The 19,038-nt window shown below is 37.4% G+C and overlaps 1 protein-coding gene across 1 annotated transcript in view; it reads left to right on the forward strand.

Annotated features, from left to right (window-relative positions):
* Positions 1 to 12,291: 12,291 nt before the first annotated feature.
* SYT16 (synaptotagmin 16) overlaps positions 12,292 to 19,038 on the forward strand; it is a gene marked incomplete at both ends in the record, with an annotated part of 116,566 nt that continues 109,819 nt past the window's right edge. The window contains one exon of the mRNA XM_079698883.1: positions 12,292 to 12,808. Within this exon, the coding sequence (XP_079555009.1) occupies positions 12,292 to 12,808 (517 nt within the window). The remainder of the gene's footprint in view (positions 12,809 to 19,038) is intronic.

A 19,038-nucleotide genomic window follows, 5' to 3' on the forward strand; every position in this document is an offset into this window, starting at 1 on the left:
ATATATAATGTTATAAAATAGGTCACATATGTATGTAGAATTAGTTAAGAATGTTTGAATCCATTATTATGCTTAGAAAACAGTGTTCCCATTTCTTATGTGAAATTCCCTGCCAGTGGTAAGGGAAATGTAAAAAGAATGTTTTCAAGTGTTCTTTGATTGGGGCCACTTTGGCTGGGCAGACCTGAGAGACATCATGCACCACCCACCTAACCTACTTATGTTTGCAGCCACAAAGATGCCATTAAGGCTCCTGCTTTTGATGGGATCCCAGGGGAATCTGATTATTAATGTTTGCCAGACACAGAAGTATTGACATTCTCATGTTATCAGCATTACTATTCTAAGAGCCCAGTTATCAAGGACCCCAGGAGACCTTGTTTTGATAACCACTAACGAAGGAGATAAAATGTGTAGCAGTTGTCGTTTTTGTAATGAACGATATTACTGCCTGCTTCGTTTGTAGCTTGTGTAAACAAATGAAAGGAAAACATAAGGAAAAATATTGAACATTTGTTAGCATTGATCTAGGTTGAGAGTTCCAACTTAAGAGTATCGATGTGTTCATTCAGACAGAAGGGGGCCAATATAAATAAGAACGTGAGGCCATGTCCCAGGACCTAGCAGAAACATGTGCAATGGATTAATAATTTGTGCTGGAATGGCTTTCTGGCTATAAATGAAAATCTCATTAGATGAAATATTCCTATTTCCCTCATCACAAACATAGTGGGAACCAGATGAAAACTTGCAGATAACATTCTAAATCAGCATCCTGGGGAGCTCCCCTTTGCCACCCTCCTTTCGACCCTCCTAATTGTTGGTGGCAGGGTATCTTTCAGAGACAGACTAACCTCACCAATCTGTGCTATTTATAGAAATGACAGTGGGGATAAAGGGGCCCTTTTGAGATTCTGAAAAAGATAGGAACATCGTCTCCAAGAAAAAGCTTATTCGTCCAACATTTTGCAAATAGTTTGAAACTTATAAAAACCATTCCTAGATTTTATAGGATTAAGCAAACTTCATTAGTGGAGGCCAACCAAATTCAGTTCAGTTTAATTCAATAAATACTTCTTGAGTGCCTTCTATAATATATGCTTGATGTGGTTACTAGAGTCTTGGATTTGTGATGTCTGTGTCATAGTTATGTTTGAAGCAAAATGAATTTCATGTGTGTTGGATGACAACAGTAGTACAAAGTCGAAAGGAGGGTGGCAAAGGGGAGCTCCCCAGGATGCTGATTTAGAATGTTATCTGCAAGGAATACTGACAACTTTCCAAGTACAATTCTATCATTTTGCAAGTGAGGAAATGGGAGTCTAGGGAATTAAACATCTTGCCCAAGATCATAGTTGCAGAAGTGGAACTGGCTGATGGAGTCTCATATCTATTTTAGTGTTACTTCCACTGTCTCTCATAATCTTTTTCTTTATTGTATGATTCCATTTATATGGAATGCCCAGGAGAGGCAAATTATAAAGACAGAAAGTGGATTTGTGGTTGCCTGGGGCTGGAGGTGGGAATGGGGATTAACTGTATATAGCCATTAGAGATCTTACTGGGGTAATGAAAATGTTCTGACACTGGGTTATAATGATGGTTGCACAGTTTGATGAATTTACTAAAAAGTATTGAACTGTTTATGATTAGAATGGGTATGTTCAGAAAAGGTGAATTTTATGACCTGTAAATCATACCTCAATAAAACTTTGCTGTTAGATGTGTGTCAGTGGACCAGCAGCATGAGGATTACCTGGGACGTGATTAGAAAAGAAAACCGTTAGGCCCTTCTCCTAACCCCTTAATGAAAACAATAAGAACTGTAAGGTAAATAGTCCCCTGAAATATTTTGATGATGAGGGTGACGATGATGGTGATTTTGTTTAGTCAGTTTACTTTTAACTTTTACTTTAATAGAAAATACAGAAGTAAGCTTTACCCTAGCTCCTGTCAGAGCTTTTATAAATGTCAAATTTATGATGTCTGAATTAGTATAATTTAACTGTGTTCTCATTCTGATGGAGAATACTGGATATTTTTTTCTTGAGGTGTAAAAGATTGCATATTGTTATAAAAATAAGTACTTTCATAGGTTTGAATTTGGGAAAAGGTATTCAGGTTTTAATGGAAAATTTAGTTTTTAAAATGTTAAATCATTAAAATGGTAAACACAAACCCTGTAAAAATACGCAAAATGCCTTAAAATGTTAAATGAAAGAAGTAGGATATAATACTGTCTTGTGTGTGTATTTAGATATTTGAAACTATTGATTTGAAACTACCTATTCTATGGTAGTCACTTGACTGGATGCTGACAACAGGGCAAAGAAAAAATGAACACACTACCTGATTTCATGTAGCTTCTAGTTTAATGCGGAAAGCAGCTGTTAAAAGAAATAATTACATAAGTTATTAATAAGCTACAATTACAGTGTATTAATAAGAAGAAGGAAGAAGAAGTACTAGAAGAGAATCCAGACGTAAAGTTGAGTCTGGATTATGGGGGTTGGTTGTCAAGCAAAACATTCTGAAAAGCAAAGTGTAAGCTAAGTCCTGAAAGGAGATGAATGGGCTTTAGGGGAGAGGGGAGGGAAGCCTAGAGGGAGGAGAGCTTTCTCAGCCAGTGGGAGGAGCCTGGTGAAGTAAGATGCTGAAAGGAGGTGGTGAGGTGCTAAAAATAGCAAATAGAGAGTGGTTACAGACAGGAAGTCAAACCATGCATATAGCCTTCTAAGTCCTGTGGGGGCTTTGCGGGGGGTGGGGCAGGTAGGAGAGAATGCCAGGAGTCACTTAAGAGGCTGTTGAAGTGGTTCAGCTGGGAAATAATGGTGACTTGGATTTGGGTAGTACCTGTGCAGGTGGGAGAAGGCAGGTAGATTCAAGAGATGAAAGAATGGGTAGGCCTTGATGATGAAGTCTAGATGAAAAATAGGAGAAAAGAGAACTGTTAGGTTCCTATGTAATATGATTACCATTCTATATAAATTACAAAGAAAAATTACAGAAGAAATACGCAAAAATAATGAGAGTTGGGTTATGGTGGAGGGTTTATACATTATCTTCCCCTCTTAAAACAAATTTTCATAAAGCTGATATTACTTCTATAATTAATGAAAAAATTTAACAAACACTAAATGATTGCTGATATTTAAAGTATTGCTTAATTTATCTCTAGAGGGCTGCGATTACCTCAGTTCCATAATTTTCCCTTATCTTTGAGCCTAGTGCGTTTTCAAGAGATACGAATGATGTTTCTATCTCTTGGGACAAAAATCAACAGTCTGATAAATCTCATAGTCTGAGAGTAATTCCTGTTAGTTGCGCCTGCATTTTGCCTTCCTCAATTTCGTTACGTTACCTTCTAATTACATTCCTTTGTACTGTGTATGTTATTTGAGATTTCAGAGTCTCCTTTATTTGGGGCCGGTTGATCTGTGCCAGTGGCTTTGGAACACAGGTACATTCTTATCGGGAGTTAATTGTGATCACATTAGCTAGGATAATGCAAAATGAGATTCTTCCTCATTATGGTTGGGTCTTTATAAAGGTAAATATTAATAAGATATAATTCATTCTTAAATTCTCAATAAAAATATGTGTGTCTGAAAATGGGTTTCTGGGCAAGAGTGGTGACAATCTATTAAGAAAATTGTATTATTAAAGCCACATTAAATAGTCCCTCTGGAAATGCTGAAGAACTTATGTGTTTATATAACCACTGAGTATTTGTGAAGCATATTTACATCTCTGCCTTGGATATAATAGATACTCCAAAATACTCAATGGGCGTATGAAATTTGGAGAATATTTATTATTTTTTTTATAAAGGCATTTCTCTTTTTAAAAATTTTATTTCATTTATTTATTTTTGGCTGTGTGGGGTCTTCGTTGATGCGCGCAGGCTTTCTCTAGTTGCGGGGAGCGGGGTCTGCTCTTCGTTGTGGTGCATGGGCTTCTCATTGCGGTGGCTTCTCTTGTTGCGGAGCACAGGCTCTAGGTGTGCGGGCTTCAGTAGTTGCAGCACCTGAGCTCAATAGTTGTGGCTCGCAGGCTGTAGAGCACAGGCTCAGTAGTTGTAGCGCATGGGCTTAATTGCTCCACGGCATGTGGGATCTTCCCAGACCAGGGCTTGAAGCCGTGTGCCCTGCATCGGCAGGCGGATTCTCAACCACTGCGCCACCAGGGAAGCCCCTGGAGATTATTTAAAAGATGTTATTGTTACAGTGGCAAAAACCTTGAGCAGTTAAAAATTCTTGTTGGGTCAACCCAAGTCTTTTTGAGATCATCATGTTCATATACAAAGCTTTCTGTTGCATGGAGTTTGAAAAATAGATTTTAAAATGTCCTCTGGCAACTTCCCTGGTGGCGCAGTGGTTAAGAATCTGCCTGCCAATGCAGGGAACACAGGTTTGAGCCCTGGTCGGGGAAGATTCCACATGCTGCAGAGCAACTAAACGTGTGTGCCACAACTACTGCGCCTGCGCTCTAGAGCCCGCAAGCCACAACTACTGAACCCCGTGTGCCTAGAGCCCATGCTCTCCAACAGGAGAAGCCACCGCAATGAGAAGCCCATGCACCGCAATGAAGAGTGGCCCCCATTCACTGCAGCTAGAGAAAGCCCACGTGCAGCAACGAAGACCAAACACAGCCATAAAAAAAAAAAAAAAAAGGTTAAAATAAGTCTTCCTTGACTTAGGTAGTAGTTTAGAATTTTTTTACTTTATTTTTTTTACTTTATTGTTTTTACTTTACTTTTATACTTTGGAAAAGTGTATTTTTTAAATTTTACCATATTTATTTTGGAATATTGCAAAAGTTTTTATTTTTAGAAGAGTTTCATTAGTGGAATAGGTAGCCAAGGTGGCGTGGAAACAGGATGAGAATAGACCCTGGAGTCCTGCAAACCTGGATTTGAGCACCACATTGACTACTTATTAGGAAAATATGTTACATTTAAAAATTTTTATTTTATTGAAGTATAGTTGATGTACAATGTTGTGTTAGTTTCTGGTGTATAGCAAAGTGATTCAGTCAGTCATACATATGCATACATTCTTTTTCATATCCTTTTTTTTCAACATCTTTATTGGAGTATAATTGCTTTACAATGGTGTGTTAGTTTGTGCTGTATAACAAAGTGAATCAGCTATACATATACACATATCCCCATATCCCCTCCCACCCTCCCTATCCCACTCCTCTAGGTGGACACAAAGCACCGAGCTGATCTCCCTGTGCTGTGCAGCTGTCATTATGGTTTATTACAGGATATTGAATATATCCTGTGCTATACAGGAACTCCCTGTGCTATACAGTAGGATCTTGATGTTTATCAATTCTATATATAATAGTTTGCATCTACTAACCCCAAACTCCAATCCTTCCCTCCCCCAGCCTCCATCCCCTTGGCAACCACAAGTCTGTCTCTATGTCTGCGAGTCTGTTTCTGTTTCATAGGTAAGTTCATTTGTGTCATATTTTAGATTCCACATATGAGTGATATCATATGGTATTTGTCTCTTTTCTGACTTACTTCACTTAGTATGACAATCGCTAGCTCCATCCACGTTGCTGCAAATGGCATTATTTCATTTTTTTTTATGGTTGAGTAGTATTCATTTTATATATGTACCACATCTTCTTTATCCATTCATCTGTTGATGGACATTTAGGTTGTTTCTATGGACATTTAGGTTGTTTCCATGTCTTGGCTATTGTAAATAGTGCTTCTATGATCTTAGGGGTGCCACATTTTTTATTTCTAGTGTCTTCATTATCTTGTTGGCATTTTGTGAAGATGTGGAATAGCAGTTAAAGCAAGAATTTGGAATTCAACAAAGGAGAGTTGAAATATCAGCCCCACTCTTTATTATAAGTATGACCCTTGGGGCAAGTCATTTACTCTTTCTGAGCCTCAGATTTTTCAACTGCAAAATAGGAAGGCTAATATTCTTCACAAACAGTTTTTAATTCCTATAAGTTGTCAAAAAGCATTGCATACTGTGAAGTGTTTGGCAAATGTTAGTTATAATTATAGTATCTTTTTTCTGAGGTCTTACCACATCAGGGAAAAGATTGTAAGTTTAATATACTTTTACCTTTTAAAATGTCACAAATTTTAGTTTAGTAATGAATAAATGATACTGAGTGCCTGTTATGTACTGGGCTCTGTTCCAAGTGCTTTAGAAACATTGTGCAATCTAATTTCTATAGTGAATTGCAAGGCAGGGGGTAGTGTTCTCCATGTTACAGATCAAGACATTTAGGTGCGCCCAGGTAACCTGATTGGCCCCGTGCTGTGCCATAATTGAGGGAAGATCCAACACTAAGCCTCGTTTTGTGTGATTCCAAAGCCATTGCTAATTTTTTTCACACTGACTCATTTTTCTCAGTGTCTAGTGACCAAAGTATATTTCAATTAGAGGGCAGTTTCATATTTTGCTTTATGCTAATTGTCCCTCTGAAGCCCAGTGGTGAAGGGTCTATTGGATTGCCCATTCCTCAGCACTGACAATATGGCTGTATTATATCCATATTGCTAACATCAAGAGTCTTCAGTAGTCCATTTTTATATTTGTTAAGATTCCAGCATTTAGAACACATTTTGGACAAATGCTACAAAAGATATTTCATCTCAATGGCACATTTTCCTACCCACATAACAAATTTGCTCTTAACAGAAAACACCTGTAGACTCTTTGGAATCATGTTAAAGATGGCTTGCAGCCCATTTTATAGTTCTTATTTTGACTCCATGTATTATTCATCTTTCTAAGCCTTCTTGTTCATGCTAGGTAATGCAAAATGCCTTTCTCCTAAAGGCATGATAATTGTCATAAAAATTATAGACTTAATTAGCCTCATCACTACTCCAGGGAACCCTAATAAATAACCCACATCTAGTAGATGACACAAGGAAGTTAAATAATGGCTGCGAGAAGGCACTTTACATAAGCCCAGTATTCTTGACTCTTACATATGATTGCCCTACAGTTCTTGGTAGAGAATAAGAAGAGTCGATTTTCCAAAGTGATTTCTTCTTTAAAAAATGCTAAACATTAACACACTTCAGTAGATGAACTTGTATAAGATTTTGATTTGGGGTTTGGTTACCTGGGGGCCATATCATTGGAGAGATTTTCTTTTCTCTCAGCATGTATCTGACTCTCTCCAGGAGCTGATAATCCTTTAAAAACCACACATGCTTACAGGCTTCCACTTGAGATTTCACCAAAATAACATGGATTTTTAAGGCATAGCTCCTAGAAGCTGGTTTCCTTCTTAGGTCATCACTCTCTTCTTCCAGCCAAACATCTGTCATCAGATAGGAAGTGAGTTCAGAAAGACTACCTAACAGCCTTTAAAAGACCATGAGCACTATTATTCTGGGGATGGCACACTTCTTTTCTGTTCACAATTACCCTTGGTCAGGATGATCAAAATATGTGAGAAAGCATATGGCTCAGGAATTTGACAGTTTTTCCCCATGCATAAGCAAAACTCTTTAATGTTTACTGTTTAGTCATTTCCTGTGTTTGAAATGACCTTAATTGAACACTTTTATAATTAAAATGTAATTCTAATTTAAATGAAATTTAAAGAAATATAGCCCCTAGGAATTTATCAGTGGCTTTCCTTTCATCTTTATTTATCAGTTGTTACTAATTCTTTATTAGATTGCTAGTTTATTCTAAGTATTTTGAGAGGCCCTGGTCATGTTTGTGGAAGGAGCTTGTATGTTAAACACATGTTTTTTGTTGTTTTGTTTTATACTTCTCATACTAATGAAAATTCATCAACTATTTTAATTCAAATAATGAGCCCTCTCAGCTACCACAGACTGTATATGTATTTTCTCTTCTAATCCAGGGACCTAGACCATCTTTTCTTCTTTCTTTCTCGTGTGGTTTTATTTTATTTTTTATTAAAAAAATTTTTTTAGAGCACCAGAATCAACTTAGTTTGGGGGGCTTTCTTACCACTTAGAAAACAAGGATACCAGGTATATAACTGGTATTACATTTGACATGTTCCACCAATTAAGTTGAAATTTACCTATGCAGCAAAGGTATCTCCATGGTTACTCTGCCAGCTCTTAGCCCTTTTGGCTTCAGACTGCTTTAATATAAAATGAAAGTTCTCTAGAGTTGCTAACTTGGTAATTTTTCAGATTCTAGTTGTAGGTGCCCTTTTGTCTTACTATTTTGGAATATAACAACTGGACAACTTTTCATATATAGGCTGAGATTTGGTCTCTTTCCAGTCACTCTGAGATCATCTGACAATGGTTATTGGCAAAAGTAAAGAACCAGTCCCTGAAAAGGTGACTTACTGCTGAATACTACATCCAGCCTCAGTATTAAAATGCTTTTTGCCCCACACTGGTAAATTCTTGGGTTTTAAAGTGGAAAGGAACTGTTAGAGGTCATCTACTTTACAGATGAAGAAAAACAAAGGAATTAGGGCTACTTAGCTTTAAAATCTTTCATTAGTAATTTTCATTCATTCATTCAGCAAACTTTTACAGTGTCCCTACCCTGTGTGGGTTCTGGAGCTATAAAGTATAAACACAGTCCCAGCACTTATGGTCTCAGAGTCCATTGGAAGAGAAAGATTGACCAATCATTATCACAACAAGTAAAACCTTAGATCATAAAGGCACATTCAAAGCACTCTGAGGCCACACCTTTGATTATAGATAAAGAGTTAACATAATAGTTTCATTTAAAAGAATAAGTAAGTATTTACCAGGCAGGGTAGGAAGAGAAGGCACCTTGGGCAGAGCAAACAGAGGTCAGGAAGGAGCACAGTCACTTTGCAAAATGCTTAGTGTGTTAGTGTTATGGGTAAATAGGACTTCAGAGTGAGGAGTGGTGAGGAACGGCTGAGTTCCCACTGTGGGGCGGTATTAGTGGGAACAGCTCACACACAGCTGGACATTCAATTAGGACAAAAGGTAGGGCCCTGTGAGTTGTGCAAATATTGAAATAGTTCCAAGCTGGTTGATGAATAGCCATTGATCTGAGACCCCTCCCACTGTCCTGTTTCACCTCCTAGACCTCCTCACAGCTAGTACTTCAGCAGTTAGAGTTGACACCCAGCTGGAGGCCTTTAGGGACGCCCCCCCACCACCACCAGCAGTAAGGGCAGTAAGACAATGCTGATTGTTAATTTTTTTGAGCATCTCTCCTCTTGTTTGCCATGGTAAAGAATGTAAACTTTATCCTACAGGGTAGAACTTGAAAACTAAATGCCTCCAGGGGTCAGGCAGGCTACACAGAAATGAGTGAAGCTAGTGGGTATAAACAGCAGGAAGAGGTGAGGACTGTAGTGAATTGGAGGCATTCAAATTAAGTTTTAAAGAATTCTGTGTGAACAAATATGAATTAACGTTTGCTATTGGTCAAATTTTGCGGTAGAAGAAATAGGAAGCCACAGTATTTTTTTTGTGTGTGTGTGTGTGGTTTGTTTGTTTTTAAACTAGGGGAGTTATACAAGATTTATTTTTTAAAATATTGCCATGAGGGTTTGATGGACAGAGATTTCAGAAGACATGGAGACATAAGAGCGAAAGCATGGGTTGTTACTAGTTCCAAGATTGGATAAGAAAATGCTGGCGTAGATTCAAATATTTTGGGTTGTATATGAAAAAAAGTTTTCTCTGTATAAAAGAACAATAAAAAAGATTATTGGATTATTAAGGAAAATATGTCATTCCTATCTTAAAAAGTTTCTTGTACCTAAGGCACAGTGATACAGTGTTTTTTTCAGGGAACTTTGTAGGTCTGGGATGCCCCAAAGCATATTAATTTAAGCAAAATATTTGTGGAGGAAAAGCAAACAAACAAAAAAACCCTATGGGTGGTGAAATGGGGTGGAACAAATACTGAAAGAACTCTTCAGTGTAACCAAGCAGGGGATTTGTATGGTAACATTAAGATGTTTTCAACAGTTCTGAGTAGGTTTTATTAATCAGTTTAACACATTTGAGTACATACTATATGCTAGACACTGTTTTTGCACAATTTTAAATAGGATTTGTTAATTCATTTATTGAGAATTTACTATGTGCTCGGCATACTTGCAGGCACTGGGAATAAGCTAGAGAACAAAACAGACAATCCCTGCCTTCATGGAATTTCCATTCTAGGGGAGGAGACAGGCAATAAACCCGATGCAATATCAGGTTTGGTGAGCAAACCTAGAGGATGGATTGAGGCCAGGGAAGATTAGAGACTGAAACCAATTAGGTATGTAATTTCTGAGGAAATTCGAGTGTGGGGAAAGGTGATAACTATACAAAAAGTAATGGAAGTGAGTCGTCATAGAACTCAAATTAGCAGAACTTGGGATGGAAGGAATGGAAAGGGGGAGGGTTGAAGGGAGAAATTCACAACCACTAAAATGTGAGTCTAGAGTGTTGAACATTTGTTATAGCAAAAGTGATGTGCTAGGCTTTGATGAGCTGAAGTTGAGATTTTGGTGAGTTGTCCCAGTGTAGCTATTTCCTTAGATCAGCATTTCTCAAACGTTGGTGGTTGTCAGAATCACCTGGGGAACCTGACAAAAATGCAAAGGTCCAGAGCCTTTTCCTTCAACTAGCCTGGGCCTCTGTGTTTTTTATTAGCTCACCAGGTGATTCTGACACAGCAGAGTTTGAGAACCACTGGCTTAGATAACCAGACACAAGTCTGGAAAGAGGGATTGAGTTAAGGGCTGGATATGTATATTTTAGAGTTTTAAAAAAGTGTTAATTGAGACTTATGGATGGGTCACCTCTCCCAGCTGATGAGTATTAAGGGAGAAGAGGGGAAACTGTAGGACAATGAGTGATTGCATATATGTAGTTGGTGTTTAGACAAGAAAGAGCCTGAAAGACACATGAACTATTCAGCGTCAGGAAAGTGCAGAGAGCTCAGTTTCCCTTTAATTGGAATGTGGGCTCCATGGGGATAGAAACCTCAGGGTTACCTTATACCTGGCATTGTGCCCAGCACTTAATAGGCACTTAATCAATATTTGTTTATTGAATGAATCAATGTATGGCTAGCACAGAATCTAAAGAGAAGTTTTTAGGAGGATGTAGGCAATCGTGTCACATGTAGTAGCCTGAGGTCAAGATGGCTGAAATTTACAGGATTGCTGATTTGGTCAGAAGGAAGCTATTACTATAAAAGAGATGGGGTGATTAAGTGCAAGCAGGAATTCAGGCTCTGCTGTCATGTATAACATTCATCCTGAGCTGTTGATGAGCAGTGTAAAGGCAATAAGATAAGTATGTACACACATAATGCACATAACATATGATTATGTATACACAGGTATATGTGTACATGTTTGTATATCTGTGTGTATACATGCATATCTGTGAAAGTATAGATCTTTAGCCCTAGAGTGTTCATTGTGCCCTGTTGCTATGTCGACGTCCTGTAGCTGCCTCCTTCAGGTTATGAATCTCGTGGGAAGGAGTGTCTCCCAGGAGTCTCGCAGGTTGTAGAGGGCTGTCTTTGGGCAGTTGGAACACAGACAAAAGCAACAAAATGCTCTGGACATGTCTCCAATAAGCTGTGTAATCCACTTGCCACCCTCAGTCTTTCAGAGGTTGGTTGTTTCCCAAGAATAGGTGTTATTTCTAGAAATTGCATAAAAATATAAAATCCTGCTCTAAGATTTGTTAAAAGCTTTTTAATTCCAGGCACACATTTCCTTTGAAAGGATAAATCTTCGTGTCATGAAGCAGAGATGCTTATTAGCCTGCTTTCTGTGATCTGCAGATTCATAGATGAAGCATCCAACCTTTCTTGTATTTTGAAATGTCATGTCCAACTGCCTCTTAATGAAGATTCATTTATCCTTTTCACACTGTTAAGTACAGTCTATGGGGATAGACTTCTCTCAGTCCACAGGACCTGAGCCCATTAGTGCTAATGGAAGTTTTGCACATGTCTGCAGAGGTGAACAGGCATTGAAATAATTTATTGATACCTTTAGACTTTTACAGTCATTTTTACTTAGCTGCCTTAAGGATTTCAATGATGACCCCTTTTTGTCCCCAAATACTGTTTGACATTGATTGTAGGAATCTGGTGATGGGCCTGAGGTTGTAACTTTAACAGGTGTAAGTATTTCTTTCCTCTGTTTCAGCTGAGAAGTTTTGAGAGTGAAATATTCACAGCCATTGAGAGACCTCCAATTTAATTTCTCATCGTGCTTGTTCTGTAGTTCACATTAAGTCCAGAGTATTGAAGGAACGGAACAAGTGGACTTGTAGACATCAGATAGTTGGCCATGCTGTTGACAATGGCATCTCAGGATGCTCAGAACCTCTTCCAGCCTCTCTCTTCCTGGATATCTCGGGTTTATGAAGCTCTCCAGCAAGCAGGAGATACGTTATCTGCTTTGCTGGTTAACTTCAACAAACAAGACTCTAAATTGAGTGACAAGCTAGACCAGGACTTAGATGATATTCAGATTCAGGAAACTTACTTTGAAGATGAAGAACAAAGCAATTGGAGTCAAGAGGACATAAATTCCTTGTTTCTTGAAGTGGATCATTTCTCCTGTTGTAATAGTGATTTGCAGGACTCTGCCCAAAGTTCAAGCCCCAGACTTAGCCAGCATGCAAAGGACTGTTCCATAGTGACCCAGTGGCCCAATCAGACCCTTGATGACCAAAAGCCACCACATGTGCTTTCTTCTATTGCCGAGGAAGAACATCACCTTGAAAAGCAAAGGAGTGGCCTTCAACAGGGCTTTGACAGCCACCTCTCTGGTATTTTAGAAAACGTTAATGGAAAAATGCAAGGTAAGCTAGCCAGTAATCATTTTCTATGGGTTTGTCCAAAGGACATTTCTACTCATTTTATTTTTATTTGTTTTAGTTATCATTTGAATTTTATTTTTGTCTCTTATACCTTTCCACATACTGGCTTCTTAATGAGAGTTGTAATCCTTAGGAATATTTTCAATATATAAAACTTCGGAAGATCCACATTGGTGGGCTCCATATTCCAAAACAATAGTTCTGAGCAAGTGAAATGGTGAAAACGAGTCTGTGGGTTCTGTTTGAGAAGCCCCTCGTGCATATGTCATACTGTTTAAAACATCTTTAAAAATATTCTCTTTTTTAAACTAGGTTAGGAATCTCTAGATGTTACTATATTATTCAGTGTGAAATCCTGTGCAAAAAGCCATACTTGTTGCAAAATTTTTAGTTGATAACACTCCAAGAACACATCTCACAGTGTTGTACTGAGACGTGATGTGAGATGACAGTAGATAGGAAATCTTTGGAATAAGAATAGCTCGCTTTTCTTCTAGCCTTGAATGGAAAGGACACATTTAAAACAAACTGCCTATAGGGCTTCATCCTGTCAGAACTGAGCATATAATGGGCCTTCAATAAATGCATAATGAATATGGTGAAAATGTAATTAACTCTATAAAAGTAGCTGTAGTATGTTCTGGCATAAATTTCTCACGCTTCTGTTACTCTAAGCCTGAAGTAAGGACATTCCATTTTATTGAGAGACAGAGAGATACATGATAGAGAAAGGTGTTGGGTGTGTATATAGGATGTGTGTTTGTAATGCACACATAGCTCATGCAGGTTTTCAGATCTTTTAATGTAAAAGGTGCACTCATTAATTCTCTTCTTGTTGGAGGGAGCAGACTTCTCTGGAATACTTTCTTAGTGTCTTCATCCATTTTCAGTGATTCCTCTTAGCTTTATCTTTTTAGAGGAATGTTTTATCCAGGTACATACAGTCTTAGTAAATGAAGAAATATAATTTCATATTCTTTTTATAATGCTTTCTTTAAAAAATATTTTTTTATTGGGCTATAGTTGTTTTACAATGTTGTGTTAGTTTCTAATGTACAGTGAAGTGGAGTTCCCTGTGCTATACAGCAGGTCCTCATTAGTTATCCATTTTATATATGCTATTGTTTGTATGTCAATCCCAATCTCCCAATTCATCCCACTCCCCCTTTCCCCCCTTGGTGTCCACATGTGCGCTCTCTACATCTGTGTCTCTATTTCTGCCTTGCAAACCGGTTTATCTGTACCATTCTTCTAGATTCCACATATATGTATAATGCTTTCTTGATACTCTTACTCAAGGTATTAAATGCTAGAATGAATTGGTGAACCAAGGTAGCCTAATATTCTTTCTGAATCTGATAAACTATAAATAAATGCAATTGCAAGCCTTTTAAAATTATCTATAGAGATAATCCTAGAAATGTCTGGATTACTAATAGGATTTCTTAGATTTGACTTGAAATTTCTATTCCTATTTTAGAAAATTCTTGCTAAAGTTGAACTATATTTAAAATTATTAACATGAATTTGGCTCAATAGATGCTTAACACTGGCTTCTGTTAATTTTTGTAATCATTGTAATAATCTAATGGCAATTAAACAATTGTGTTCATTTGTTCATTCGGGAAATCTTGATTCACCAGATTGTAGCCTTCTGGAAGCCAGCAGCCGTGTCACAGATTCATTTCTGTATCCTTACTATCAAACACAATGTTAGGTATATAATAGAACATCAGATAATAACTACTGATGGAACAACAAGGAAAGCTAACAGCTCTACGAGGTAAACACTATTATTATCCTCACTTCACAGTTGAGAAAATTGATGATTAGAATTTGGGACTCTACCCAAGACTGACACTTAGAAAGAGGCAGAGCTCAGGTAGTCTGATTCTAGAGTTTACACTTGTAACTCTCCCACCCCCACCCTTTTTAAAGTTATAATTTACATATAGTAAAATTCATCCTTCTGTAGTGCACAGTTCTGTGAGTTTTGACAGACACACATGGTCTTCTAACCACCACCACCATCCAGGTATGAAATAGTTCTATCACTCAAGTCCCTCTGGGGCCAGTCCTTTTCCCTACCTCCAGCTCCTGGAAATTGCTGATATGTTTTCTCTTTCTCTTGTTTGCCTTTTCCAGTATGTCATATAAATGGAATCATTCAGTTTGTAGCCTTTTGAGACTGGCTATTTTCATAATGCACTTACTGTAACACCCTTGAGATTTATCTGTGTTGTCATGTGTTCCACTGGTTTGCTTTCTTTTTAATTGCTAAATAGTATTCCATTGCAGGAAGTCCCCAGTTTGTTGATCCATTCAGCAGTTGAGGGATATTTGGGTTGTTTCCAGTTTTTAGCATTGTGAATAAAGCTACTATAAATATTTGCAAAACAGATTTTCATGTGAATATGTTTTCAACTAGGTGAATACCTATGAGTGGGATTGCTGGGTCATATGGAAAGTATATGTTTAACTTTATAAAAAAAAATCCACTGTTTTCCAGAGTACAATTTTGCATTCTCAAAAGTTATGTGTGAGATTTCCAGTCACTCATATCCTCACCAACACTCTGTGGTATTATTATGATTATTTTTTAGCCATTCTCATAGGTGTGTGGTGATAACTCATGTTGGGAGATAATTCTCCATTGGTGTCTTGCATGTCCTATGAGCAGGGCAGAGCCACAAACAGCCTTTTGTTTTGGATTATCTTTTCAAGGGTGTTTGTATGACAGCCTTGGAAGATAGTGTGTCCCTCCAGAGCACAGGGGATATTTGTTTGCTGTCCAATCTAATAAAGTTAATGTCTCTCTTCAGGGCAAAGCTTAGGCAAATTTGCTTGCAAATGATAGAGGTTTTCCAAGCTTGGTGTTCCCTGGCGACATAAACCCATTGCACGCACGGAATCTATCTGGGCCTGCCTCTGCATTACCCCCATGGTACTTGGAGGTACTGTGAGTAATAAATTGTCCTTTGTCTCTAACCCAGAAGTCTTGCATCTTTGCCAACATCTATAAAACAGTAACAGGCAAACTTGTTAGATGCAAGTAGGATAAAATCATAGACCCTTCTTAGGTTTTAACATCCCATTTGGCTTTAATTTGCATGTCCCTAATAACTAGGGACACTGAGCATATTTTCATGTAGTTGTAATCTGTATGACTTCTTTGTAGGGTCTTCAAATCTTTTGCCCACTTTCATTGAATTGTTTGTTTTCTTATTTTTGAGATTTGGGAACTATGTTTATATTCTGAATATGAGGAGTGTATTTTAAAAATATTTTCTCCCAGTTTTGGGGCTTGAATTTTCAGTCTCTTAACAATGTCCCTCAAAGAACAGAGATTCTTAATTAAATGAAATCCACCTTATCAAGTATTTCTTTTATGAATTTTGCTTTTGGTATCATATCTAAGAAATCTTTCTATAGCCCAGGGTCAGAAAGATTTTTTTTCCTGTGTTTTATTCTAGAAATTTTAAAGTTACGGATTTTTGCATTTAGAGCTATGATCTATTTTGAGGTATTTTTTATATGATGCAAGGTGTGGATTAAGCCCTCCCCCCACCATGTAGGTGACTAATAATTCCTATACCATTTGTTGAAATGACTCTTCTTTCTCCATTGTTTGCTTTGATATCTTTGTCAGAAATCTATTATCTGTATAAGTGTGGGTCTATTTCTGGACTCTATATTTTCCCATTAATCTACATTTGTATTCTTTCTCTAATAACACACTGTCTTGATTACTATAGCATTATGGTCTTGAAATCAGGTGAACCCTCAACTTTATATTTTAAAAATTGTTTTGACCATTCTAGTTGTTTCCATATAGTTTTTAGATTAGGCTTATTGATTTTTACAAAAAAAATTGTTGAGAATTTCATTGGAATTTTGTTGAATCCATAGATCAGTTTGGGGAGAATGACATGCTAATAATAGTGTGTCTTTATGCAAGGGGGAAGAGATATGGGGACATATGTGTATGTATAACTGATTCACTTTGTTATAAAGCAGAAACTAACACACCATTGTAAAGCAATTATACTCCAATAAAGATGTTTAAAAAAATAGTGTGTCTTTAAATCTACGAACATGGTATACCACTTCATTTATTTAGTTCTTAATTTTTTTCACCTGTTTTGTAGTTTCCAGCATACAGGTCTCATACATATTTTGTTAGATTTATACCTAAGTATTTCCCTTTTCTTGGATATAATTGTAAATATTATATCTATAACTTTAAATTTCCAATTGCTACTTGCTAGTATATAGAAATGCCATTGATGTTTGTATATAATCTTGTATTTTGCAACCTCCCTAAACTCAGTGATGAGTTCTAACTGCTTTTTTTAAAAAATTTATTTATGTATTTATTTATTTTTGGCTGCATTCGGTCTTTGTTAATGTGCGCGGGCTTTCTCTAGTTGCAGTGAGTGGGGGCTACTCTTCGTTGTGGTGTGCGGGCCTCTCATTGCGGTGGCCTCTCCTGTTTCAGGGCGTCGGCCTCAGTAGTTGTGGCTCGCGGGCTCTAGAGTGCAGTCTCAGTAGTTGTGGCGCACAGGCTTAGTTGCTCCACAGCATGTGGGATCTTCCCGGACTAGGTCTTGAACCCGTGTCCCCTGCATTGGCAGGCGGACTCTCAACCACTGCGCCACCAGGGAAGCCCCACCTCTAATTGCTTTTTTATAGCTATTTTGGGATTTTCTATGTAGATAATAATATAATCACACAAATGACAGTTTTATTTATTCCGTTTCAATACCCATGTCTATTATGTCTTTTTCTGGACTGATTACACTATATTATCATATTGAATGAGAACGGTGAAAGTGGGTATATTTGCCTTGATCCTGGGCTTAGTGGAAAATCTTTGTCTTTCACTATTTCTTAGTAGTTAGATGTAGCTTTCTGTAGATGCTCTTTATTATATAGAAGAAGTTTCTTTCTATTCCAATTTGTTGAGAGTTTTTAATCAAAAAGGATGTTGAATTCTGTCAAGTGCAGTTTTGCATCTGTTGAGCTGATCATATGATTTTTTTTAATCTGTTGAAATGAATTATACTGATTAATTTTTGAGTGTTGAACCTGTCTTGCATACCTGGGTAAAATCTGCTTGGTCGTGATGTACTATTCTTTTCATACATTGCTGGATTTGATTTGCTAATATTTTGTTGAGGAATTTTTATCAATTTACATTAGGGATATTAGTCTATAGTTTTCTTTTCTCGCAATATCTTTGTCTAGTTTTGGTATCTGGGTAATGCTGGACTCATAACATGAGTTGTGAAATGTTTCTCCTTTTTTATAGTCTGGACAAATTTGTGTCAAATCAGTATTTATTTCTTAAATGTTTGCTAGAATTTTCCATTGAAGTCAGCTGAGTTTGGAATTTTTTTGTTGTTGTTGGAAGGTTTTGAAATAAAAATTCAGTTTCTTTAGTGTGTATAGGATTATTCAAGATGTCTGTCTTTTTTTTTTTTTTTTAGAAACTCATTCAAATTTTATTATAGGCTTGCTATGTAGTAACTTTTTTTTTTACATCCTTATTGGAGCACAATTGCTTTACAATCATGTGTTAGTTTCTGCTTTATAACAAAGTGAATCAGTTATACATATACATATGTTCCCATATCTCTTACCTCTTGCGTCTCCCTCCCTCCCATCCTCCCTATCCTACCCCTCCAGGCAGTCACAAAGTACCGAGCTGATCTCCCTGTGCTATGCGGCTGCTTCCCACTAGCTATCTACCTTACGTAGTGTATATATGTCCATGCCTCTCTCTCGCTTTGTCACAGCTTACCCTTCCCCCTCCCCATATCCTCAAGTCCATTCTCAAGTAGGTCTGTAAAGATTCCTGGCTTACCCCTAGGTTCTTCATGACTTTTTTTTTCTTAAATTCCATATATATGTGTTGGCATACGGTATTTGTCTTTCTCTTTCTGACTTACTTCACTCTGTATGACAGATTCTAGGTCCATCCACCTCAATACAAATAACTCAATTTCATTTCTTTTTATGGCTGAGTAATATTCCATTGTATATATGTGCCACATCTTCTTTATCCATTCATCCGATGATGGACACCTAGGTTGTTTCTATCTCTGGGCTATTGTAAATAGAGCTGCAATGAACATTTTGGTACATGACTCTTTTTGAATTATGGTCTTCTCAGGGTATATGCCCAGTAGTGGGATTGCTGGGCCATGTGG

The sequence above is a fragment of the Hyperoodon ampullatus genome (genome assembly GCF_949752795.1).
Source record: "Hyperoodon ampullatus genome assembly, chromosome: 3".
NCBI lineage: Eukaryota > Metazoa > Chordata > Mammalia > Artiodactyla > Ziphiidae > Hyperoodon > Hyperoodon ampullatus.